This window comes from Choloepus didactylus, chromosome 21, assembly GCF_015220235.1.
Source record: "Choloepus didactylus isolate mChoDid1 chromosome 21, mChoDid1.pri, whole genome shotgun sequence".
Lineage (NCBI taxonomy): Eukaryota > Metazoa > Chordata > Mammalia > Pilosa > Megalonychidae > Choloepus > Choloepus didactylus.
The window spans coordinates 2570816-2598567 of NC_051327.1; the positions used below are offsets into that span (position 1 = coordinate 2570816).

The 27752-nt window shown below is 37.6% G+C and overlaps 1 protein-coding gene across 2 annotated transcripts in view; it reads left to right on the top strand.

The window, feature by feature from the left end:
• The window catches only part of USP31 (ubiquitin specific peptidase 31), a 146202-nt gene that overhangs the window by 96322 nt on the left and 22128 nt on the right, over positions 1–27752 (top strand). For both annotated transcript variants that reach the window (XM_037814962.1, XM_037814963.1), the window contains exons 7-11: positions 8222–8402; positions 10831–10942; positions 11573–11667; positions 16704–16781; positions 17359–17488. In XM_037814962.1, the coding sequence (XP_037670890.1) occupies positions 8222–8402; positions 10831–10942; positions 11573–11667; positions 16704–16781; positions 17359–17488 (596 nt within the window). The remainder of the gene's footprint in view (positions 1–8221; positions 8403–10830; positions 10943–11572; positions 11668–16703; positions 16782–17358; positions 17489–27752) is intronic.

Genomic DNA, 27752 nt, shown 5'->3' on the forward strand with positions numbered 1-27752 from the left:
TCACCTGGCCAAGTTGACACATGAACTTAACCATCACATAAGTGTTCTTTTTTATATATTTATTTTTTTTTGGACTAAATAAAATGTGCAAAAATTGATTCTGGTGATGAGTGCACAACTATATTATGGTACTGTGTATAATTGTACACTGTGGATGATTGTGTGGTTTATCAGTATATCTCAATAAAACTATATTAAAGAAAGAAGATGCCTTTTGTGCATTTTTAGGTATGATGTGTGCTGTTGGTTTGAAATAGGTATTTATTTATGGTAATTTTTTTTTCTATTTGTAGTTTATTAAGTGTTTAAACCAGGAATGAATGTTAGAGACTGAACAAGCATTTGATGAAATAATTCAAAATAATAATTATGATATTTGCCGAGTGCTTTCTGTGTGCCAGGCAGTAGTCTGTATTCTTTGCATGCATCAACTTATTTAATCCTCACAGTACACACAGGAGGTTGATTCTGTTACTATTCTCATATTTCTGATGAGGTAACCTGAGATATAGCAAGGTTGTTTATCTTGTCCAAGGTCAGCTAATTAGTGGTAGAGCCAGAATTTTGGCAATCCTGGCTTCAGAGCCTACTCTCTTAACTAATATGCCATACTTCCTCTCAGTGGTATGTTTCTTCCTTTTGATAACTTGATATAAATTGATTTTTCCAATACTGAGCCATCCTTGCAATCATTGGTCTAGTATGTTTTTCTTTTAACATTTATTTTAGAAGACTTTTTAGTTGATTTTCTGATTCACTAATTTTTGTCTTAGTAATGTCCCTTCTGCTATGCAGCTGAGGCCTGATGAGTTTTTATTTAAGCATTTATGTTCACTGTTAAGAACTGTCGTGCTCTCGGAGTTTTTCTTTTCATAGCAACCCTTGTTTTATGGGTATAGATCTTTTTGTACTTACAATTTCTTGTGTGTGTTTTTATTTTTCAAAGTACAGGCACACAGTTTAAAGAGTTCTACAGCTTTGATATAAAAAGTAGCAGATCCCCACCTCCTTTCCACTGTCATTTGCCCCCTTCAGAGGCAACCATTTTCATTTCTTTTAGCTGATTATTTTTTTATCTACCTTCCTGTCTTAAATGATATTACTGCTTTTTGATTTTTTGGTATTAGATTTTATCTAGTCACTTCTCACTAAGAAAAATGAAATTTAGCCCATTTCTTTTTGTGTTCCAACCATACGAGATGTTCCTATCCGTCTGGCCTCCCAACATAGCTCCATCATGATTTTGATTGGAGCAATATTTAGTGTTTATATTGTTATGATTATGTAAAAAGCTTTCATACCCACCCAACTTTTTTGTTTTCCATGGAGTTAATACTTTTCTTGTGTTTTTGTTTGTGTGCTTTATTCTTCTATGCATTGTCACTAACTCATCCCCAGACTTCTTGGTCAGTTGCCTTAGACATTTATTGCCTAAAGACATGAAAGGCATTGATTATTCTGTTAATTTAATATCTTTGAATCTTCTAATCTGCCTGGTCTTGACTGGTTGTGCCTGGCATGTAATCATTGTCTAGGGATTCCTGTCATCTCTCTCCTGTGCCAGATCTTTGTTTCTTATAATTTTCCATGTTTCCGCTTGTTTTGGTTGAACACATTCTCTGGTAGCTTCCTAAGAGAGGGTGGTCAGTTGTTTGAGAATTTGAAAATATTTATAATCTGCCTCGCACTGAGTTGGCAATTTGGTGGGACTAGCATTCTAGATTGTGAGTAATTTTCCTTTCAGAATTTACCAGTTGAGAAGTTGAAGCCATTCTGTTCGTATTCATTTGTTTGTGATTGTTCTTTTCTCTCTGGAAGCTCTTAGGATCTTCTCTTTATTCTAAGTGTTTTGAAGTTGACTGACAATGTGTCTGAGAGTGGGTTGTGTTGCTATTCTGCATCCTTTCCACCTGAAGCCCATATCCTTTAGTATCAGGAAAGTTCTTGAATTATTTAGTTGACGGTTTCTTCTTTGTTCCCTTGCTTTCTCCTTTTGAAACTTTAGATGATGGAATTCCTGGGTTAGTCCTCTAATTTTCTTGTTACGCTCCCCCCCTTATTTTCCATTTCTATCATTTTGCTTCGCTTTCTCAGAGATTTATTCAACTTTATTTCCAAGTCCTTCTGTTGAGATTTTAAAAAATTTCTCCTCTCATATTTTTAAGTTCTGAGTTCTTGTTTTAAGTTCTTGTTTTTGTTTCATGGTAGTGTCTTGTTCCTGTTTCCTGGTTGTGGTGTATTTTCCTAGCTTTCTGAGGATATTAATGGTGGTATTTAAAAAGTTTTCATCTATACTTTCCCATACCAGCCCCTCCTCCCTGTTTGCCTTGGAATCTGTCACTCATGTTGGGAGCTTTCCTCAGTTCATAACCAAGCTAAGCCCTGAATGTTCCTGTTTAAGTGTCAGCTCCTAAAAGGTTACGCGGACCCTGTAATGCTTGGGTGGGGCTTCCTGACCATGCACTTCCCTGCAGGATACTCTTGCTGAGCCAATAATTCAGTCTTCCTCCTTGGGCTGGTTAGACTCCCTGGAGGACACTCCTCTTTCTTTGTTGGAGGGGGATGGCTGAGTGGGATAGGAGGGTTGAGGAGTTCACTTATCCCCATTTTCAGTGCAGTACCTTCACCTTTAGCTGTGTCTGGTGGCATCCAGTCCAGAGATCTCTGCTTTGCCCTCTGTAGTCTGCTTGGGTGGGAAGGGGTAATCTCACTGCCCTGTGTCAGGGAGGAAATCTGACTGTTAGCTTTTTTTTTCTAAATTAATTTTTTTACTAAGATTGTTCACATACCATACAACTATCCAGAGATCCAAAGTATACAATCAATTGCCCATGGTGCCATGATACAGCTGTGCATCCATCACCACAATTAATTTTTTTTTCAATTTTTAGAACATTTTCATTACTCTAGAAAAGAAATAAAGACAGAAAAAGGAGACTCAAACCTTCCCATACCCCTAACCACCCCCCCTGCATTATTGATTTGTAGTTTTGGTATGGTACATTTGTTACTGTTAATGGAAGAATGCTAAAATACTACTAACTGTAGTGTATAGTTTGTAATAGGTACATATTTTTCCTATATGCCTATTATTAACTTCTAGTTACAGTGTCATACATTTGTTCTAGTTCATGAGAGGGATTTCTAATATTTGTGCAGTTAATCACGGACATTGTCCAGCACAAGATTCACTGTTTTTATACATTCCCATCTTTTAACCTCCAACTTTCCTTCTGGTGACATACGTGACTTTGAACTTACCCTTTCCACCACCTTCACACACCATTCAGCACTGTTAGTTATTCTCACAACGTGCTACCATCACCTCTGTCCATTTCCAAACATTTAAGTTCAACCTAGTTGAATATTCTGCTCATAATAAGCAACCGCTCCCCATTCTTTAGCCTCATACTATATCCTGGTAACTTATATTTCATGTCTATGAGTTTACATATTATAAATAGTTCATATCAGTGAGACCCTGCAATATTTGTCCTTATGTATCTGTCTGATTTCACTCAACACAGTGCCCTCAGGGTTTCTTCATCAACCTATTTTTTTAAGATGGTTTTGTTCACGCACCATACATTCCGTCCTAAGTAAACAATCATTGGTTCCCTGCATAGTCACATATTTATGTATTCAGCACCATTGCCACTATCTATATAAGGACATCTCCATTTCTTCCATAAATAAGGAAGAAGAGTCAAAGAAGGTAGACAAAAGAAAAAAGAGAGAGAGAAAAAAACATGACTGCTAGCAAGCAACAAAAGGAAAGATAGCATTAAACTGAAGTGAAATATTCAGACAACATCACCAATGTCAGGAGTTCCATACCCTTTGCCTCCCCCCCCATATGTATTTAGCTTTGGTGTATTGCCTTTGTTATATTAAAGGAAGCATAATACAATGTTTCTGTTAATTATAGTCTAGTTTGCATTGATTGTATTTTCCCCCCAGTGTCACCCTATTTTTAATACCTTGCAATGTTGACATTCATTTGTTCTACCTCCTGTAAAAACATATTTGTACCTTTTATTACAATCACTGAGCACCCTAGGTTTCACTGAGTTATACAGTCCCAGTCTTTATCTTTCATCTTTCGTTCTGGTGTCCCACATGCTCCTAACCTTCCTCTTTCAACCATACTCACAGTCATCTTTGTTCAGTGTACTTACATTGCTGTGCTACTATCTCCCAAAATTGTGTTCCAAACCTTTCACTCCTGTCTTTTCCTTTCTGTCTGCAGTGCTCCCTTTAGTGTTTCCTGTAGAGCAGGTATCTTGTTCACAAACTCTGTCATTGTCTGTTTGTCAGAGAATATTTTAAGCTCTCCCTCATATTTAAGGGACAGTTTTGCCAGATATAGGATTCTTAGTTGGTGGTTTTTCTCTTTCAGTATTTTAAATATATCACCCCACTTCCTTCTTGCCTTCATGGTTTTTATTAAGAAGTCCACACATAGTCTTATCAAGCTTCCTTTGTTTGTGACAGATCACTTTTCTCTTGCTGCTTTCAGGATTCTCTCTTTATCTTTGATGTTTGATAATCTAATTATTAAGTGTCTTGGCATAGGTCTATTCAGAGCTATTCTGTTTGGGGTATGCTGTGCTTCTTGGATCTGTGATTTTTGTCTTTCATAAGAGACGGGAAATTTTCATTGATTATTTCTTCTACTATTGCTTCTGCCCCTTTTCCCTTCTTTTTGGTTTCTGGGACACCAATGACACATACATTCCTGCATTTCATTTTGTCCTTACGTTCCTGGAGACATTGCTCATATTTTTCCATTCTTTTCTCTATCTTTTCTTTTGTGTGTAGGTTTTCACATGCATTGTTCTTCAGTTTCTGACTGTTTTCTTCTGCCTCTTGAGATCTGCTGTTGTATGTTTCCAGTGTGTCTTTCATCTCTTGTGTTGTGCCTTTCATTTCCATAGATTCTGCCTGTTGTTTTTTCGAACTTTGATTTCTTCCTTTTGTCCACCCAGCGTTTTCATTATACACTTCATCACTTTTGCCATATCTTCCTTAAACTTTTTGAATTGATTTAGTATTAGTTGTTTAAATTCCTGTATGTCAGTTGAAGTGTAAGTTTGTTCCTTTGACTGGGTCATAACTTCATTTTTCTTATTATAGGTTGTAGTTTTCTGTTGTCTAGGCATCTGGTTTCCTTGGTTACCCCAATCAAGTTTTCCCAGACCAGAATGACCTCATGTCTCAGAAGGAGGCAACAGTATCACATCTCCCTGAGGGTGTATCTTAGAAGATTGGTACACCCTGTGAGGCCTCAGGTCACTGTGCTTTTCCGCCCAGCAGGTGGTATTTGTCAGCCTGCAGTTCCAGACTGGTGTAAGGAGGTGTGGCCTGTGGCTGTTTTCCCCCAGGCTCTGGGGTCTGATTGTAAATAGAAGGTGGGTAGTAGAGCTTGGCACCACCTTCTTCCTCTTAGGGAAAATACACCCCCTAGGGAGAGGTCATTTGCATTTGAATAGACTCTTTGCCTCTGCTGTCTCCACCCTTGTCGGGGTCACAGGGCTGGGAACTGAAAATGGCTGAGGCTTTCTCCAGTGAGCTGAAAAAGGGACAGAAATCCCCCTTCACGGCCAGTCCGCAGCCACCCTTTGGCTCTCCAAGGTCAGTCGTCACCAAAAGCCTCTGTCTGCTTCTTGAGGATTCGTAGCTTGTATTGAGCAGTCCATGCATGTTAATTAAAACCCCAGTTGGAGCTCAGCTGAGCTATATTTGCTTGCTGGGAGAATGCTGCTCTCTAGCACTGCAAGGCTCTGCATTTCGGGCCGTTGGGGGAGGGGACTTCTGGCTTGGATCTGCAGTTTTCACTTACAGATTTTATGCTGCAATTTCGGACATTCCTCCCAATTCAGGTTGGTGTATGATGAGTGGACAGTCACATTTGTCCCCCCACAGTTATTCCAGATTATTTACTAGTTGTTACTGGTTGTTTATTAGTTGTTTCAGGGGGACAAACTAGCTTCCACTCCTCTCTATTCTGCCATCTTTTTCCGTCTCCCCTGGGTGTTTGCTTTTTAAACGGGCTTTCAGCCAGTCCTTATTTTAGCTCTTCTTTTCCTTCACCCCATACTCCCAGATCATCTGGCACCTCTTATTTCAGAATCTTTTGGTGATTGTGTATATTGGGCTGATCAGTGCCAGGTTTCATTTTTCTCTGGTCTACTCACTTTTTTGTTGTTATTTTCTAAATAGTATGTTATTTTTGTTTTGATTCTTCTTATACCCAGGTATTCTTTTGTTTGTTTTCTAGTTGCTATGTATATATTTTTGTTTATATAAATTATTTTCTAATTTTATTGCATTACAGTCAGAAGTAACCAATCATCATTCTGTCCTGAAAGCCTTTCTTCACCTCTGTCCTCCCTCCACCCCCCAGGCTGGCTTACTTTTACTCTTCATGCTTGTCATAGCTCCTGCTACTCTCTGTCACTAGCATGTTGTATAGAAGTTTCTGTCTTCTCCTTTATCCTTTCTCACTACACTGTGAAATTCTCTGGAGTTGCAGCCACATTTTATTTCATTAGTATAGTACCTCATAGACAGCAAGAACCCAATTAATGTTTACTCAACTGAAAATTTCCCAAAATGCCCCTTCCCACCCCAGTTGCATAGGACTATCACTAAGTTTCTATTTGTAAGTGAATTTGACCAAGTCCAAAGGTTACCAAATTCTAGCCAGAAGGTTTGCCTGTTGGAAGAATATACCACTTACTGAATATCTGTGCTAAAGGCCTTATAAATATTCTATTTGGTACATAGGAAGCTCCTTTCCCAGTTTACAGATGAGGGTGCTGAGGCTCAGAGAGGTTAACTGGCCCAGTGTCACAAAGCTGGTGGTAAACTGGTCCATAGTTTAAACGTGGAGCTTAATTTCTGTGCACTGAATAACATTCCTTCCACCTCACTAGGGTTCTTGTCCCTTCTAAGAGAACAGATCTTCCCATCCTTACCTCTGCCAGGACTGGGAAATGAGGTCATTCATTGTCTCAAATTCAAGTTTCTATTACTTTTATTTTCTCATACCAAAATTTTAAATGGTTATAAAGTGAAATCTGCTCCTCTGTCTTTTTTTATTTCTTTTTGGTGTTTAAGCTTTAAAAGTCTTCTTCCCTAGAGGGTATCTTGATAAAGATTCAATTTTTTCTTGTTTCTGTGTTCTTTTCTTTAGAACTTTAATTTGTTTACAATTTATTTTGACATGAATTATGTACAGGTCTTTTAAATTGCTATAATGCTGATGTACCATAATAGGGTCAACAAATCTTATATTGGTGGATATTTAGGTTATTGCCAGAATACTGCTATGAATACTGTATGTAAGCTGTTTTTAATTTTGTTCTTCTTCGGGTGATGATATTATTTTTATGGTGGTTGGTTAGGGGTTGGGAGAGGGTATTTCCTTCTTCTGTTCTTCAGTTGGGATATGATTTCCTTAAGCTATACTTCCAAAGCTGTGATTACTGAATCTGAGAATTAGCAAGTATTTATTCAAGCATTTATTGAGTTGCTGCTAAGGCAGGGGAGTTGCAGGGTTGTGCTAGGTGCTGAATTGCTGGGCACGTCTGATTAATGATCGACAGGTAGCTCTGCTTTGGGGCATTTCTGAAGAACTGGTTTTCAGCAACCAGTACTAAGCCTGCCAAACACATATTCTTGTGCTCTTTAATACAGGGTGAGCCAGTCTAGTTGATCGTATTAAAGTTGACATGTGCTAATAATGACTCTGGGTCTAGTAAGGTGAATTTATCTTGTTTCTTTTAATTCTGGCTCTTTAATCATGGAGAAGAAACTGTCATTGTAACACTGAAGATCATTTCACTGTATTTATCTTTATTTTTCAGTTTTTAAAAATTTCTTTTTGATTGCTGATTGTACACACTGGTGGATCATTTTAGCAAATTTGCCCCTCTAAAACTGTATCCAATATTCACTAAAGTGTTTAATTTTCACTTTAAGATAGATAAGAAACCTAAGTAAGGCTAGTTTAAAAAAGCTAATGACTGCTCAAGAAATTAACTTGGTAGCTAGGTGGGTAATCTCAAAATAGAGCATTCATTTCTTTTTTTTTTCAATTACAATTTAAATTACAAAATGACAACCTCGTAGTTTCTCTGTTGCGTAAATTTCCTTGTAATGAATCAATGAAAATAGTTTTGATGAGATGAAATGAGTTGTTTTTATTCTGTTTCAGGAATTTACTTAAACAATAATCTAAACCACTTGAAATTTGGCTTGGATCACCATAGACTGTCTTCCTCTACACAAACAGCAGCAAAGCAAGGGAAAATGGACTTGCCCTCTACAAGAGCGGGGAGTGACAAGATTGTTCTCTTGGTGTGTAACCGAGCCTGTACTGGACAGCAGGGGAAAAGGTAAAAACCAATGCATTTTCTAATAACTACTGAGACTTTTAAAATCTTAATATTTTCAGATGTTTTTAAAAAATAGGGGTGAACAATCCTTACTTTTAATAGTTAACTTTTGATTTGGATTTTAGTATTTAGGAAGAATATGTGTATAAGTTAACCTGATTTGGGGAGACATATAAAGTTAGACTGATAGAAAGGTTCTTAAAGCTCATCTAGTTTAAAGGCCCATTTCACATGTATATTTTCAGGGGACTCTAGACCCTATATCTAGCTGCTTTGTTAACAGCTTTTCTTTTTTTTTCTTCTTCTTTTTGGTTAGTTCTTAATATATCTACTTGGATGGTATAGGCTCCTCAAATTTATATCCCAAATACCTCATTATCTTTCCCTAGAAACCTAGCCCTGCATGAGCCAATAACTTGGGAGTCAGAAGTCTCTCTCTAATCTGTTTCCCTCTGTAAGAATTTATGGTGGTTTTAGACTGTTTTTTAAAACAAGCTTATCACAACAGTAATGTACCCTGAGTAACAACAAGGGGCTGATTAGAGATGTGTCAAGGAGGAAAAACTCTGTGTTTCTAATATTGTCAGGGTAGACTTTATATTAGCTTTTTAAAACTTTGCTGTGAAATAAGTCCCTTATTTTAAGGGTGGTAAATAACATTAATGCAAAATGTGTTGATTTGCATAATTATGATATTCATCCATAAATATTTTAGTGTTGCATTGTTCTAAACACTGAGATTACAGCATCAAACAAGACACACAAGGTTTGTGTCCTCATGGGGCTTGCATCCTAGTGAAGACAGACTGACTATGTATGAGTAGACACATTTAACTTCAGATAGCAATCACCACCTTAAAGATATTAAAAAAGATTAACGTGATTAAGTGTGACAGTGGGCAGGCTGGCAAAACTGTGTTAGAGAGGGAGGTCAGGGAAGGCCTCTCTGAGGACACGGCACCTGGGTGGAGCCCGAGTGCTGAGCAGGTTTGAGCCGTGCGAACATCTGGGGGGAGCGTCTCATGGCTTGAACAAGACTAGACAGAACTTGGCATGTTTAAGGGACAGAAGGAAAGGCAGTTTATTATTTATTTAAAGAACCTGTAGAATCCCCTTTATGATACCAGTATCTTTAGAGTGAAAACATTACCCTGTAAAAAGTATGGCTGGATGACTTCAGTGTGCCTGTGACTTATTTCACAGCACAGTAGTTTTTAAGCAGAAGGTTCACTGCTGAGTATTCCCGTGACTAAACTGTTTGATGGTTGCTAGAAGCGGGTTTCTTGGTAATCTCAGCACTTCAGCTCCAGCCTGAGTCAGGGTTCATATGTTGGTTTGTTCATTTGTTTATTCACTCACTCATTTATTCATTCATTCAATGAGCTACTAACTCAACAGCTACTAACTGTAACTAAGTAAGTCATGGTTCCTGCTGTCAAATAACTCACAGTCTGTGTGTGGAGGAGGCAGAAAATAAGCTGGCAATCTTTGCAGCATGGTGTGGTTAGTGCTGCAGTACAGATAGCGCAGGGAACAGTTGAACTGGGTGCTTCATGGGAGACAAGACTACCTCCACTGGGTCTTGATGCGGATGAATAGGAACTAGCCTAGAAGAGGGGTGGGAAGGGTATTCCAAGCTGAGGGAATTGCCTGCACAAAGACATGGATGTGTGAGAGCAGGACACATGCAGGAACACTGAATGGCTCTGGATAGCTGGGACTTGGATAAGAGTTGCAAGTAGGCCAGTGGTTCTAATATGCAGTTGGCTACATATTGCCTGGGGACTAATTGGCTGCATATTAGAGCAACTTGGGAAGCTCCTAAAAATGCCTCAACACTCAGGTCGCATACCAGACTGATTGCATCAAAATCTCTGGGGGCTGGATTTGGACAGTAGGGCTTTTTAAAGCTCCTTAGGTGATTTCCATATGCAGCCAAGACCGAGAACCATCTGCCCTAGGGTAGTAGCTGGTTTTTATTGTCACTTGCTTGCCAGTGCCTCCTTTGTTGTCAGAGATGACCAGGATATGGCCACTTTCTTGCTAGACCTTCTAGTCCTGTGTCTTCCTCTGGCATCTAACCCCTTACTTGTTTGACCCATGCAGTTTGTTAGATTCATCCATTCCCACTTCCTCTTTCCTTACCATCTCCACTAATCCTGACCCCTTGCTTCCTAATATCCTGGCATCAAACTCCCCTAGAAGCCATTTTGATATATGAGTTGTTAAATTTCATTTAGAATTCTAAGCTTCTCTTCTGACTTGCTCATCCACTTATGAGAGTTACAATTAAATTTCCTGTTTCTTTTATTTTGAAAATTGTCTAAACTAATAATATTGTGATCCCTTTTAAGACCAAGAATAAGGAATTACAGAATTAAAGGAACTGCCATACTTCTAAGGCTATTATAGTATTTATCTGTGTTAGGTTTGGACTGCCTTTTGTGCTGCACTTAGAGAAGACTATAGCATGGGACCTTCTGCAGAAGGAGATCTTGGAGAAGATGAAGTATTTCTTGAGGCCCACGGTTTGTATTCAGGTTTGTAAGCATTTTGATACTGCAGCATAGCATGCTTGTCCTTTCAGTGAAGAAACAGTCATTTAAAATGAAATTTAAAATTCAGGCCTCAGCACTGGGGAGGACCAGACACTTAAGCTGAAATGTTGGGAAACCTGTTAAAAAGCTGTTTAGTAAAATCAACTGTGTTCAGATTTTCGTGATTGAGGATGTATCCTTCATGTTATGAAGGGTACCTGGAAGGATTTTTCTTGAATTGCTGAATATCCCTCTGTAATATTTGTCTAACGAAGTTTTTCGCATGATCAGCTTGGAGAAGTTTTGGTAGAATATCTATCTGTATATTTTAAAAATTGTGATTATTTAAAAAATTATGATTATTAAGGTACCCATGGAAGACCATTAAGTTAATGTTAAGCTAAAGCAGTGTACTACTTGTCTTACATAGTATATTTGATATGTAAATTGCATTTGGGTAAACCTTATTTATTATGTTTAAGTGTGGCTCAACAGCCTATTAGAATATTATTTGGGGAGAATTTTATGAAATGAACAGGTTACTATCCCTCTAATCTTTTTTGCAAATCCCACTGTGAGACATAAGTTTTTGAAGACGAATTCAGCCTAATTCTCATTTAACATTCAACACAGGTGTGTCCATTCAGTTTGCGTGTGGTCAGTGTTGTAGGAATAACATACTTACTGCCCCAGGAGGAAAAGCCCCTGTGCCACCCAACAGTAGAAAGGTAAAAAAAAAAAATCACCTTCTAGAATTTCATATATCCTAATGTATGATTTTAAGTTGCTTTGGGTAGAATTGATATCTTAATATTTATTCTTCAAATCCATGAACGCAGAATATCTTTCAATTTATTTATATCTTCTTTGATTTCTTTTAGCAATGTCTTGTAGCTTTCTGTGTACAAGTCCTTTACATACTTGAGTAAATTTATTCCTAGATATTCGATGCTTTCAGTCACTACTGTAAATGGGATTTTTTTATTTTTCTTTTCTTCTTTTAAACAGTTTTATTCACACACTATACAATCCATCCAAAGTTTTCAATCATCTGCCCATTCTTTATCCTCTTTCTATTCACTGGTAACCTATCCCCTAGATTTTAACTCCCAGACTTTGTTCATTATAATTAGTTCACATTAGTGAGACCATACAGTATTTGTCCTCTTGTGTCTGGCTTATTTCGCTCAACATAATGTCCTCCACAAGAGTCATCCATATTGTTGCATGCATCAGGACTTCATTCTTTGTTACAGCTGCATAATATTCCATCATATGTATATACCAGTTTGTTTATCTACTCATTAATCGATGGACACTTGGTCTGTTTCCATCTATTGGTAATTGTGAACAATGCCACTATGAGCATCAGTGTGCAAATGTCTGCGTCCCTGCTTTCAGTTCTTCTGAGTATATACCCAGTAATGGGATTGCCAGACTGTATGGCAGTTCTATACTTAGTTTTCTGAAAAACTGCCAAACTACCTTTCAAAGTGGCTACACCATTCTACATTCCCACCAGCAGTGAATAAGTGTTCATATTTCTCTATATCCTCTGCAGCACTTATAGTTCTCTGGTTTTTTGATAATGGCCATTCTAGTAGGTGAGAAATTTTATCTTATTGTGGTTTTAATTCACATTTCCCTAATAGCTAGTGATGTTGAACATCTTTTCATGTGCTTTTTAGCTATTTGTAATTCCTCTTTGGAAAAGTGTCTATTCAAGTCTTGGCCATTTTTTTATTGGTTTGTTTATCTTTTTACTGTTGAGTTGTAGGATTTCTTTATGTATTCTGGATATTAAACCCTTATTGGAAATGTGATTTCCAAATATTTTTTTTCCCATTGAGTAGGCCACCTTTTTACTTTCTTGATAAAATCCTTGAAGCACAAACGTATTCAGTTTTGAGGGTATACCATTTATCTAAATCTTTCATTGCTTGTGCTTTGGGTATAAGGTCTAAGAAACCACCTCCTACCACAAGATCTTTAAGATGCTTCCCTATATTTTTTCTAAGAGTTTTATGGTCCTAGCTCTAACGTTTAGGTCTTTGATCCATTTCAAGTTAATTTTTGTATAAGGTGTGAGACAGGAGTCCTCTTTCATTCTTTTGCATATAGGTAACCAGTTCTTCCAGCACCATTTGTTGAAGAGATTGCTCTGTCCCAGTTGAGTGGACTTGGCTGCCTCATCAAAATTCAGTTGACCATAGAGGTGAGGGTCTATTTCTGAACTCTCAATTCGATTCCATTGATCAATATATCTATCCTTACGCCACTGTTTTGATCACTGTAGCTTTGTAATATGTTTTAAAGTCAGGATGTGTGAGCCCTCCAACTTCATTTTTAAAGTCAGGAAGTATGAGCCCTCCAATTAAGTTTTTCTTTCTCAAGATGCTTTTGGCTATTTGGGGCATCTTGTCCTTCCAAATAAATTTGATGGTTGGTTTTTCTATTTCTGCAGAGTAAGCTGTTGGAATTTTGATTAGGATTGTGTTGAATCTGTAAATCAGTTTGGGTAGAATTGGCATCTTAACTATTTGGTCTTCGAATCCATGAACACGGAATGTCCTTCAGCTTATTTAGGTCTTCCTTGATTTCTTTTAGCAATGTTTTGTAGTCTTCTCTGTATAGGTCTTTTACATCCTTGGTTAAATTTATTCCTAGATATTTGTTTCTTTTAATTGCTTTTGTAAGTGGAATTTTTTCCTTGATTTCTTCTTCAGATTGTTCATTACAATTGTATAGAAACATTACTGAGTTTTGCATGTTGCTCTTAATACCCCACCACTATACTAAATTCATTTGTTAGTTCCAGTAGCTTTTTTGTGGATTTTTAAAGATTTTCCGTAGATAGGATCATGTCATCTGCAAATAGGGAAAGTTTTACTTCTTCCTTCCCAATTTGGTTGCCTTTTATTTCTGTCTCTTGTCTAATTGTTGTATCTAGAACTTCCAGTACCGTTTTGAGTAGCAGTGGACATCCTTGTCTTGTATCTGGTCTTAAAAAGAAAGCTTTTAGTCTTTCAACATTGGTATGATGTTAGCTCTGGGTTTTTCATATATGCCCTTTATCATGTTGAGGAAGTTTCTTTCTATTCATAGTTTTCAAAGTATTTTTATCAAGAAGGGATGCTAGATTTTGTCAAATGCCTTTTCTGAATCAATTGAGATGATCATGTGGTTTTTCTCATTTGTTCTGTTAATGTGGTATATTACATTAATTGATTTTCTTATATTGAACCACCCTTGCATAGCTGGGATGATTCCCATTGATCATGATGTATAATAATTTTGATGTGCTGTTGGATTTGGTTTGCTAGTATTTTGTTGACACTTTTGCGTCTATATTCATAAGTGATATTAGTCTATAGTTTTATTTCTTTGTGGTATCTTTATCTAGCTTTGATATGAGGGTATGCATTAGGGAGTGTTCTCTCCTCTTCAGCTTTTGGAAGACATTGAGCAGGTTAGGTGTTAATTCTTCTTGGAATGTTTATTAAAATTCATCTGTGAAGCCATCTGGTCCAGGGCTTTTCGTTTTTGATTACTGACTCAATTCCTTTACTAGTTTTTGGTTTGTTAATATCCTCTATTTCTTTTTTAGTTAGTGTATATGATTTGTGTGTTTCTAGGACTTTGTCCATTTCATCTAGGTTCTCCAGTTTGTTGGTATAACAGTTGTTCATACTATCCTCTTGTAATCCATTTTATTTCCTTGCGGTCAGGTATAAATGTCCTCCTTTTTGTTTCTGATTTTAATTATTTGTGTCCTCTCTGTTTTTCTTTGTCAGTCTAGCTACAGGTTTGTTGATTTTATTTATCTGTTCAAAAAATCACTTTTGGTTTTGTTGCTTCTCTCTATTATTTTTTATCTCTATCTCCTTTATCTCCACTCTCATCTTTATTATTTCCTTCCTTCTGCTGACTTTAGGTTTAGTTTGTTCTTCTTTTTCTTGATCCTCTAGTTTTGAGGTAAGGTCTCTGATTTGAGATTGCTCATCTTTTTCAATGTAAGCTTCTAGAGCTATACATTTCCCTCTCATCACTGCCTTTACTGCATCCCGTAAGTTTTGGTATGTTGTGTTTTCATTTTCATTCACCTCAAGATATTTCATAATTTCCCTTGTGATTTCCTCTTTATAACCCATTAGTTGTGGAAGAGTATGTTGTTTAATTTCCACATATTTGTGAATTTTCCATTTCTCCCTCTTTTATTGATTTCTAGCTTCATGCCATTGTGGTCAGAGAAGATACATTTATGATTTCAATATTTTTAAATTTATTGAGACTTGTTTTGCTCTCTACCATGTAGTCTGTCCTGGAGAAGGATCCATGTGCACTAGGGAAGAATGTATATTCTTCTGCTGTTGGATGAAGTGTTCCAAATATCTCAGTTAGGTCTAGGTGGTTTAGAGTATGTTTCAAGTCTTGTATTGCCTTATGATCTTCTGTCTGGATCTTCTATCCATTATCAAAAATGGTGTATGGAAATCTATTACTGTAGAACTATTTCTCCTTTCAAATCTGTCAAAATTTGCTCCATGTATTTTGGGGTTCTGCTGTTAGGTACATGTATATTTATAATTGGTTGTCTTCTGGTTGAATTGACCTTTTTATAAGTATGTAATGACCATCTTTGTTCCTTATAACTGTTTTTGACTTAAAGCCTATTTTATCTGATGTTAGCATAGCTGCCCCAGCTCTCTTTTGGTTACTACTTGCATGGTATGTATTTTTCTATCCTTTCACTTTCATCCTACTTATGTCTTTGAATTTAAGGGGATTCTCTTGTAAACATCATATAGTTGGGTCATACATTTTTATCCATTTTGCCAATTTCTGCCTTTTGACTGGGAAATTTAATCCTTCTACATTTAAAGTAATTACTGATAATGCAGGACTTTCTTTGGCCATTTTGCAATTTTGTGTTTGTAACTCTTGTACCTTTTTTGACCCTCATTGACCCATTAATGCCTACTTTCATATTTATTTGGCTTTTTGCATTGTACCATTTTGAGTCCCTTTTCATTTCTTTCTGAATATGTTTTTCATGTATTTTCTTTGGGGTTACCATGGGGTTAAAATTTAACTCCTCAAGCTATAGCATCCTCAAATACAATCATATTTGACTTGATACGAACTTAACTTTACTAACATACACATACCCCTCGTCCCCCTACTTTTTTGGGGGGTAGTTGTTACCATTTATATCTTTGTACATTGTGTGTCCAAAACTACCAATTTATCATACTTTTATGCATTTGCATTTTAGCACCTGTATGAAGCAATAAGTGGAGTTACATACCAAACAATATACTACAATAATACTGGCATTTATAATTACCCATATGGTTACCTTTGCTCTGGTGGTCTTTATTTCTTTATGTTGCTTTGATCCATAGTCCAGCCTCCTTTCCTTACATTCTGAAGAACTTGCTTTAGCAGTGCTTGTGGATCAGGTTTGTGAGAAATTGGGCAAAAAGTTGGGAAGGTCATAAGGAACACTGAGAGTGATTGTTGACAGCATTATAATGTGATCCTAAATTTCTTCCAGTCTCTTTATATCTATATTGGATGTTTTAATTTAAGGATTTTTAAGTCCAGTTGTAAACTAGTTATTAATTTGAGGTTATATTGTCTCACTAGAAACTATGAAGAAGATTTTCAGGAATCATAATGTGACTTCAGAGGGACATAATCACATTTAAATAAAATCATTTATGTAGAAAACAATGTGTGGCTTTTCTCCCCCTTCTTATAGGGCATTAAAATCTTGTGGACCAGGTGGCACTGCTCATGTGAAATTAGTAGTAGAGTGGGACAAGGAGACAAAAGATTTGTGAGTATTTTTTTTTTACTTAGTGTCGCTAGAATCTTTGTTTTAATTGGCATTTTAGTAGCCTACCTTTGATCTTTAAATTTAGCTGAAACACATCTCTTTCTTTTCTTTAGCTAAGTATCCAAGTATGTTGCTAAACCTTTATTTAGGCAGGTTATTATTCTTTTCTTTTCCATTCTGTCCCCTGACCCTGAAACTCCCAAAACCACTTTACTAAAAGCCCATTAGGGCTAGTAAAAGCTGAGTCAGATGCATGTCCTTAGATACAAGGGACAAGAATGTATGAATTAAACAGCACATTTCACAGCCAGTCCCAGAAAAACCAACTCCAAGTGATTTCTTCAAAATGACTTTGAAAGAGATCTTTTCAAGAATATTCTGGAACAGAGAAAAAGTAGATCACCACTTTTGCTTTCTTACACATTGATTTTTTTGGTTATAAATTTATAACCACTTTGTGAAGCTGTAATTATATTTTTGTGTCAATTTTGTATGACATTCTTTGATACATGCTTGTATTTTTGTGTTAGTTTTGTGTGATATTCTTTGATAAATGCTTATTTTTTCCTAATTGTAGCTTGTTTGTAAATACCGAAGATGAGTATATCCCTGATGCAGAAAGTGTCCGTCTGCAGAAGGAGCGTCATCATCAGCCTCAAACTTGCACTTTATCCCAGTGTTTCCAACTCTACACCAAAGAGGAACGGGTAAGAGAGTAGGCAGCACTTGGGGCATGAGGAGTGTGGGGAAGGGAGCAATGGTGAGATGACAATGAAAATACAAATTATGCCCAGAGACCTCTCAAGGATTTTTGCATTATACATAAGTTCTGCACATTTAATGAACATCTTAGTACTATTCCTTTTAGAACTTTAGCAAAGAATATTTTAAATTTCAAGAAACACCTTGATTAATTGAAATCTTCTAGAAATGAAACTCTGTAGTTAATAGTTAATGATAAACTTATTTTTTGTTTCAAAGCAATCTTAAATCTCATTCCTTAGTGACTAGAATAGTGTTTCTCAGTTTTTGTTTACTCTAAGAACATAGATTCCAGGACCTATTTAAATTTAAATTAATTAAAATGAACTAAAATAAAAAATTCCATTCCCTAGTTGCATTAGCCACATTTCAAGTGCTCAGTAGTGATAACGTGTAGCTAGTGGCTTCTGTATTGGGCAGCACAGACATAGACAGGAAATTCTATTGGAGCGGGTGGTGGTGCTTTTGATGTCTTAGCACAGTGCTTTGCTAACAGAGGGGGCTCAGTAAATATTTGAATGAATGGATGGGCACATAGATGGATAAATAAGTGTCTGTGAGTAGGGCCTGGGCCTTTGTGGTTTTTAATCTCTCAGATAATTCTGATATTTATGTACCTTGACAAATCTTGGCTAGAGCACTTAGAATTCATCTTATCTTGTGTTGATGTTTAGAATCATGATTTTGATTACTAGGTGTTACTGTTACTCTTGTACATAGGGAATCATGCAATTTCAGGGGTGGAGGGGACTTGAAAACCCTTTTTTCTGATGACTGGGTTCTTGTACCTACTTTCAAATGGGTGATTGTGCAGCCTCTCTTTGAATACCTCCAGTTACGAGGTGTTTGCCTACTCAGGAGGCATAGCATTTCATCTCTGGATAGCTCTGATTGTGACTGAAGTGAACCTGACAATTGTCCTCTGGTTATTGTAGCCAATAGCTATTAGTTCTGTCTGTTCATTAAAAACAGTTGAGGACAAGTCTTATGTTTCTTCCACTTGTCTATCCTTCACATATTTGAAAATAATTTTCATATTCTCACTGATTCTTTTGCCATTCCTTTAATACTGATTTTTCATAGAATGTGCTTTTTCAGTTTTAGACTTGATTATAAAACAATTAGTTGGCTTTGAAGCTGGTTGATTGCAGTATGGGACCCAATTCCATTTAGCTTTTTTTTTCTTCTTTCTTAATTGACTTGGGAGATGTTTGGGAATGGTACAAAGCTTAGGGGTAAGCAAACCAACTAGGTGACAGCATTGCTATTCTAGAAAGCATCTTGCTGATCTAGAATAAGTTGAAAGTAGCAAAGTACATTTTAATAGGGAGTCATTCATTCAGTAAAAGTTTATTGAGTACATACTATGTGCTAGGAACTCCACTAAGTACTGGGGACATAGCAGAGAACAAGACAGAAGAGGTTGCTGCCCTCGTGCCATTTACAACCTGCTGGGACAGACAACAGTAAACAAAGGAAGCAAAATTCCTGGGGAAAGAAGGAACTTAGCATGGTTGAGGAACAGAAATGAGGCCAATGCTGCTGAAGCACAGGAGTAAGGGAGAGAATTAAGAGAATATAAATTCTATGAAAGCAAGGACTCCATCTGTTTTTTTTTTTTTTGTTTTGTTTTTTTAAATTCAGTTTTATTGAAATACATTCACACATCATACAATCATCCATGATATGCAATCCACTGTCCACAGTATGATAACATAGTTATGCGTTCATCACCACAATCTATCTCTGAACATTTTCCTTACATCAGAAAGAACCAGAACAAGAATAAAAAATAAAAGTGAAAAAAAAAACACCCAAATCATCCCCCCATCCCACCCCATTTGTCCTTTAGTTTTTATCCCCATTCCTCCACTCATCCATACACTAGATAAAGGGGGTGTGATCCACAAGGTCTTCAAAATCACACTGTCACCCCTTGTAATCTAGATTATTATATAATTGTCTTCAGGAGTCCAGGCTGCTGGGTTGGAGTTTGGTAGTGTCGGGTATTTAATTCTAGCTATTCCAATACATTAAAGCCTAAGAGGTGTTATCTATATAGTGCATAAGAATGTCCACCAGAGTGACCTCTCGACTCCATTTGGAATCTCTCAGCCACTGAAACCATTTTGTCTCATTTTGCATCCCCCTTTTGGTCAAGAAGATACTCTCAGTCCCACGATGCCGGGTCTACATTCATCCCCGGGAGTCATACTCTGCGTTGCCAGGGAGATTTACACCCCTGGGAGTTGGGTCCCACGTAGGGGGGAGGGCAGCGAGTTCACCTGTCGAGATGGCTCAGTTAGAGAGAGAGAGGGCCACATCTGAGCAACAAAGAGGTACTCAGGGGGAGACTCTTAGGCACCATTACATACAACTTTAGACTCTCCTTTGTGGTAATGAGCTTCATAAGGGCAAGGTCCCATGCTCAAGGGCTCAGCACATCAAACCACCAGTCTCAATGTTTGTGACAACATACGCTAGGGGATCAGCATCTCAAAGTTTAGAGATAGGCCTTACAATTCAGGGATAGAGTTAACTGCTGTAAGAGCTTACAATCTAGGTACTATTACAATTATTGTGTCCACGTTAGGCTATGTTCTAAGATTCAATTCTGAGTTTACACACTGTAGTTAGTCCATATTGGTGAGGCATCATTGCTCTCACCATGTTTTCTCCAACACTTTTACTCCTATATATATATTTTCCTACAATTTTATAGACTTATATTCACATACCATACATTTATCCACAGTGTACAATCAGTTGTTCATGGTATCATCATAAAGTTGTACATTTATCACTACAATCAGCATTTGAACATATTGATTACTACAAGAAAAATTGGTTTTTTTTTTTAGCAATAAGAAAAAATGTTAAAAAGAAAAATAACATGTCATACAATACAATATACTACTAAGGACAGCAAATAACACCACTACCAAGAATCCCATATTACTCCCCTATATCCCTTTCTCATATACATTTAGCAATGGCATATTGCCTTTGTTACATTTAATGGAGGTATATTACAATGTTACTGTTGACCATAGACTCCAGTTTGCTTTGATTATGTTTTTTCCTGAATACCATCCCTTTTTCAAATTTCTACATGGTTGACATTCATTTGCTTTCCCACATGCAAAAACATTTTTATATTTGTATATTTAGTAACAGTCATTGGCCACTCCAGTTTTTGCCACGTTATACAGTCCCAGTCTTTATCATCTATCGTTACCTCTGGTGTCATACATTCTCCTATCCCACCTCTTTCAGCTTTACTCACAGACATCTTTGTTCAGTGTACTTACAATACCGTGCTACCATCACACAGCATTATGCTATCTATTTCTGGATCTATGCGATCAATCCTAAACATTCTGTAGTCCTTCAGCATCAAATGGCTGATCTCTGCCCTCTTTCTATCTCCTGGTCGCCTGTTTGTCAGCTTTTAACTCCCAAAGTTTGTTCATTAATATCTGTTCATATTAGTGAGACCATACAGAATCTGTCCTTTTGTTTCTGGCTAACTTCACTCAACATAATGTCCTCAAGGTTCAGCCACATTATTACATGATCCGTGTCTTTGTTCTGTCTTACAGCTGCATAATATTCCATCATGTGTATATACCACAGTTTGTTTATCCACTTGTCCTTTGATGGACATTTGGGCTGTTTCCATCTCTTGGCAATTGTGAATAATGCTGCAATAAACATTGGTCTACAAATGTCTGTCTGTGTCTTAAGTTTCAGTTCCTCTGAGTATATACCCAGCAATGGAATAGCTGGGTCATATGGCAAATCTATATTTAGCTTCCTGAGGAACCTCCATACTGTCTTCCAGAGTGGTTGCACCATTCTACATTCCCACCAACAATGAATAAGTGTGCCTCTTTCTCCACATCCTCTCCAGCACTTGTCATTTTCTGTTTTTGGATAATGGCCATTCTGGTAGGTGTGAGATGATATCTCATTGTGGTTTTGATTTGCATTTCCTTAATAGCCAGTGAAGTTGAGCATTTTTTCATATGCTTTTGAGCCATTTGTATTTCCTCTTCAGAAAAATGTCTGTTCATGTCTTTTGCCCATTTTTTAATTGGATTGTTTGTCTTTCTGTTATTGAGATGCAGGATTGCTTTATATATTCGGGATATTAAACCCTTATCTGATATGTGGTTTCCAAATATCATCTCCCATTGTGTAGGTTGCCTTTTGACTTTTCTGGCAAAGTCCTTTGATGTACAAAAGTGTTTAATTTTGAGGAGATCCCATTTGTCTATTTGTTCTTTGGTTGCTCGTGCCTTGGGTGTGAGGTCTAAGAAACCACCTCCTTTCACAAGATCTCTAAGATACTGTCCTACATTTTCTTCTAAGAGTTTTATGGTCTTGGTGCTAATGTTTAGGTCTTTGATCCACTTTGAGTTAATTTTGGAATAAGGTGTGAGATGGACATCCTCTTTCATTCTTTTGGAAATGGATATCCAGTTCTCCAAACACCATTTATTGAACAGGCTGCTCTTTCCCAGTTGCTTTGGCTTCACTGCCTTATCAAAGATCAGTTGTCCATAGATGTGAGGGTCTACTTCTGAACACTCAATTCGATTCCATTGATCAGTATATCTGTCCTTATGCCAGTACCATGCTGTTTTGAGCACTGTAGCTTTGTAATATGCTTCAAAGTCAGGTAGTGTGAGACCTCCCACTTCATTCCTCTTTCTCAAGACATTTTTGGCTATTCGGGGCACCTTACCCTTCCAAATAAATTTAGTTATTGGTTTTTCTATTTCTGTAAAGTAAGTTGTTGGGATTTGAATTGGTATTGCATTGAATCTGTAAATCAGTTTAGGTAAAATTGCCATCTTAACTATATTTAGTCTTCCAATCCATGAACATGGTATGTTCTTCCATTTTTTCAGGTCTTGTTCAATTTCTTTAGCAGTTTCTTATAGTTTTCGATGTAAAGGTCTTTTGTGTCCTTGGTTAAGTTTATTCCTAAATACTTGATTCTTTTGGTTGCTATTGTAAATGGGATTTTTTTCTTGATTTCCTCCTCTTGTTGCACATTACTTGTGTATAGGAACACTACAGATTTTTGCGTGTTGATCTTGTAGCCTGCTACTTTGCTGTATTCATTGACTAGTTGTAGTAGCTTTGCTGTAGATTTTTCCGGATTTCCTACATATAGAATCATGTCATCTGCAAATAGTGAAAGTTTTACTTCTTCCTCTCCAATTTGGATGCCTTTTATTTCTTTTTCTTGCCTAATTGCTCTAGCTAGAACTTCTAGCACAATGTTGAATAGCAATGGTGATAGTGGGCATCCCTGTCTTGTTCCTGTTCTTAGAGGAAAAGCTTTCAGTCTCTCCCCATTGAGTGTGATGTTAGCTGTGGGTTTTTCATATATTGCCTTTATCATGTTGAAAAAGTTCCCTTCTATTCCTATCCTTTGAAGTGTTTTCATCAGGAAAGGATGTTGAATTTTGTCAAATGCCTTTTCTGCATCAATCGAGATGATCATGTGGTTCTTCTGCTTTGATTTATTGATGTGGTGTATTACATTAATTGATTTTCTTGTGTTGAACCAGCCTTGCATACCTGGAATAAATCCCACCTGGTCATGGTGTATAATTCTTTTAATGTGCTGCTGGATTCGATTTGCGAGTATTTTGTTGAGGATTTTTGCATCTATATTCATTAAAGAAATTGGTCTATAATTTTCTTTTTTTGTAGTATCTTTGCCTGGTTTTGGTATTAGGGTGATGTTGGCTTCATAGAAAGAGTTAGGTAGCTTTCCCTCTTCTTCAATTTTTTTGAAGAGATTGAGCAGGATTGGTACTAATTCGTTCTTGAATGCTTGGTAGAATTCACATGTGAAACCATCTGGTCCTGGGCTTTTCCTTTTTGGGAGCTTTTTGATGACTGACTCAATCTCTTTACTTGTGATTGGTTTGTTGAGGTCATCTATTTCTTCTTGAGTTAATGTTGGTTGTTTATGCTTTTCTAGGAAGTTGTCCATTTCATCTAAGTTGTCTAGTTTATTAGCATATAGTTGCTCATAGTATCTTCTCATTATCTCCTTAATTTCTTCAGGGTCGGTAGTTATATTTCCTTTACCATTTCTGATTGCATTTATTTGCATCTGCTCTCTCTTTTTTTTTGTTAGCCTAGCCAGTGGTCCATCGATTTTATTGATTTTCTCAAAGAACCAACTTCTGGTTTTGTTGATTCTCTCTATTGTTTTCCTGTTCTCAATTGCATTTATTTCTGCTCTAATCTTTGTTATTTCTTCCCTTCTGCTTGCTTTGGGTTTAGTTTGCTGTTCTTTCTCTAATTCCTCCAGGTGAGCAGTTAACTCTTCAATTTTTGCTCTCTCTTCTCTTTTAATATAGGCATTTAGGGCAATAAATTTCCCTCTCAGCACTGCCTTTGCTGCATCCCATAAGTTTTGATAAGTTGTGTTTTCATTGTCATTTGCCTCGAGGTATTTACTAATTTCTCTTGTAATTTCTTCCTTTACCCACTGGTTTTCTAAGAGGGTGTTGTTTAGCCTCCATATGTTTGTGAATTTTATGACCTTCTGCCTTTTATTTATTTCCAACTTCATTCCATTGTGGTCTGAGAAAGTGTTTTGTATAATATCAATATTTTTAAATTTGTTGAGACTTGCTTTGTGACCCAACATGTGGTCTATCCTAGAGAATGTTCCATGAGCACTTGAGAAAAAAGTGTATCCTGCTGTTGTTGGGTGTAGTGTTCTATAAATGTCTGTCAAGTCTAGTTCATTTATCATACAATTCAACATCTCTGTTTCTTTAGTGATCCTCTGTCTAGATGTTCTATCCATTGATGAGAGTGGTGTATTGAAGTCTCCAACTATTATTGTAGAGGTATCTATTTCTCCTTTCAGTGATCGCAGTGTTTGCCTCATGAATTTTGGGGCATTCTGGTTTGGTGCATAAATATTTATGACTGTTATGTTTTCTTGATGAATTGACCCTTTTATTAATATATAGTGTCCTTCTTTGTCTCTTTTAATTGTTTCACTTTTGAAGTCTAACTTGTCTGATATTAATATAGCTACTCCCGCTTTTTTCTGGTTGTTGTTTGCATGAAATATCTTTTTCCAACCTTTCGCTTTCAGTCTATGTTTGTCCTTGTGTCTAAAGTGAGTTTCTTGTAGACAGCATATAGATGGGTCCTGTTTTTTAATCCATTCTGCCAGTCTGTGTCTTTTTATTGGGGAGTTTAATCCATTTACATTTAGTGTTATTACTGTAAGGGCAGTACTTTCTACTACCATTTTGTTTTTTGGAATTTATATGTCATATCTTATTTTTTCCTCTCTTTTTACCTTTCCTGATAATCTTCATTTCTGCACTCTTCTCCAACTCTCTCTCTCCTGTCTTTTCCTATCAGCCTGTAGCACTCCCTTTAGTATTTCTTGTAGTGCTGGTCTCTTATTCACAAACTCTCTCAGTGTCTGTTTGTCTGAAAATGTTTTAATCTCTCCCTCATTTTTGAAGGAAAGTTTTGCTGGATATAGAATTCTTGGTTGGCAGTTTTTCTCTTTCAGTATCTTAAATATATCATGCCACTGTCTTCTTGCCTCCATGGTTTCTGCAGAGAAATCTGTACATAGTCTTATTGACTTTCCCTTGTATGTGATGGATTGCTTTTCTCTTGCTGCTTTCAGAATCCTCTCTTTGTCTTTGACATTGGACAATCTGACCAGTAAGTGTCTTGGAGTAGGTCTATTGGGATCTATTCTATTTGGGGTACGTTGTACTTCTTGAATCTGTAATTTTCTGTCTTTTATAAGAGTTGGGAAATTTTCAGTGAATATATCTTCTATTACTCTTTCTGCCCCTTTTCCCTTCTCTTCTCCTTCTGGGATACCCATAACACGTATATTTGTGTGTTTCATGTTGTCACTCAGCTCCCTAAGACCCTGCTCATATTTTTCCATTTTTTTCACCAGCTGTTCTTTTGTGTGTATGAATTCGAATGACCTGTCTTCCAGTTCACTGATCCTTTCTTCTGCCTGTTCAAATCTACTGTTGTGTCCCTCCATTGTGTTTTTCATCTCCTCCATTGTGGCCTTCATTCCCATGAGTTCTGCCATTTGTTTTTTTAAGTTTATGAATTCTTCTTTATGGTCAGCCAGTGTCTTCTTTATATCCTTCAGCTCTTTTGCTATATCTTCCTTCATTTCATCAAATTTATTTAGCATTAGTTGCCTCCATTCCTGTGTCTCAGCTGAGCTATTAGTTTGTTCCTTTGGCTGGTCCATGTTTTCGTGTTTCCTGGTATGGCTTGTTATCTTAAGTTGTCTAGGCATCTGATTCTCTTGATTAGTTTATTTTGGAGCTTGTTTTCTGTCTTTTACCTAGTGGTTTTCTTGTTGGTTGGCTTTGTTCTCTGGCCTCTGTTATTCAGTTCAACTTATTCTAGACCTCTAACTTAGGTTCTATTTAGTTGATCACAATTTTTCCCCTCTTGTTTTTTCTGTTTCTTGCTCTGCCTCTATGTAACCTTTTTGTGAGTGGGTCTCCTTGGATATGGTCGACCCTAGTCAGATTTTCCCAGTCTAGTGAGGCCCAGGTCTCATTGGGAGGGTATGGAGTTTTCCTGAGAATGAGACCCTCCTATGAGGCCTTTAGAATTGGTGCTTTTCCTCTCCTGTCCAGCAGGTGGCGCTGGCCAGCCCGCAGCTCCCCCACCAGTGTAAGGAGGTATGGAGCCTTTAGTTCTCCTGGTGACTCTGAGCCTGTCAGGGGCGTGGCTGACTGAAGCTGGAATCTGAATTCCAGCCCCTGGGGTCTGAATTCCCAGAAGGAGGACTGCCAGTTGAGCTGGGCCTCCCTCCACTCTCCCAATCCTCAGACCTCCAGTTGTCTCTCAGGGACACTATTCCCTTCTCCTCTCTCCTCTTTGGGGCCTCTCAAGGTAGATTCCTTGGTCAGCCTGAGTTACCAATTAAAGATGGGGCTGGAGGCCTTCAGTAGTGAATACGGAATTCAGAGACACTGTGGGTACTCTTGACTCCCCTCAAGCCCAGCCTAGTCCCTCAACCTGGGCTTTCCGATAGAAAATAACCACATATATTACTTTTAGATAAAAAAAAAAAGTAGAAAAGAAATCAAGAAAAAGAAAAAAGGGAAAAAAAAAAAGAGTCTCTTTTAAATGTCTTTCCCCAGCCTGGAAGTTTTATCAGTGTCAGAATAGAGCATTTAAAGATACGCTTTGGGCTATTGTCTGATAATTACTCTCCAACCGCTTCAGTTCCACCCCTGCCAGGGGCTATTGAAATGCAAAGAGATAAGGGATCAGTGAGAAGCCAGAAGGGACAAAATGTAAGGGAAAAAAAAATGGCTTTTTTGGAGTCTGGGAATGGGTGCCCGCTTTTACGTGCCCCCACTTCTTGGAGCCCAGCCCTTCTTTAGCACCCCAGCTCCCAAAGTTAGTTAATTAATTTGTTAATTAATTCTGCAGTTGAGGCTGGGTTGAGCCTCCCTTCTTGCCCTTAGCAGATTGCTGTTTTTTGGTTCTTTCCCCCCCCCCTTTCAGGAAGCCGGCAGCAAGACAGTCTGTGAGGTCTGGGTGGGGAGGGGCGCCAGACCCCTGGTCCGGGGAACTTAACAATGTTCGCTGCGATCTCAGCTTTTCCTCCAATTCCAAACTTGAGTCCAATGTGTGACTGGTTACTGGAGACCCCGAAAACACTGTTTCATATAGTTCTTGGGTAACTGCCAGCTGCTCTAAGGGAGAGACGAAATTCTGCTCCTCACCACTCTGCCATCTTGCCCCGCCTCTACCTCCATCTGTTTTGATCACTAAATAATCCTAGCATCTAGAGCAGTGCCTTGCACGTAGAAGGCATTCAATAAATATGTAGGAATGAGTGAATAAATGAGTGTTACTTGGGAAGTTCAGTCACTGGGTCCAAAAATAACAGTACAATATAGAAGAATTGAAGGTGAAACTTAGCAGTAGGCTCTGTGACCATAACTTTGGGGTCTAGCTGTCTGCAAGCTCAGTAGTTGTGCCAGTTTGAGTGTATTGTGTCCCCCAAATGCCATTATCTTTATAGTTTTGTGTGGGGCAGGCGTTTTGGTGCTGGTTGGATTTGCTTGGAGTGTGCCCCACCCAGCTGTCGGTGATAATTTTGATGAGATGTTCTCATGGAGGCTTGGCCCCACCCATTCGGGG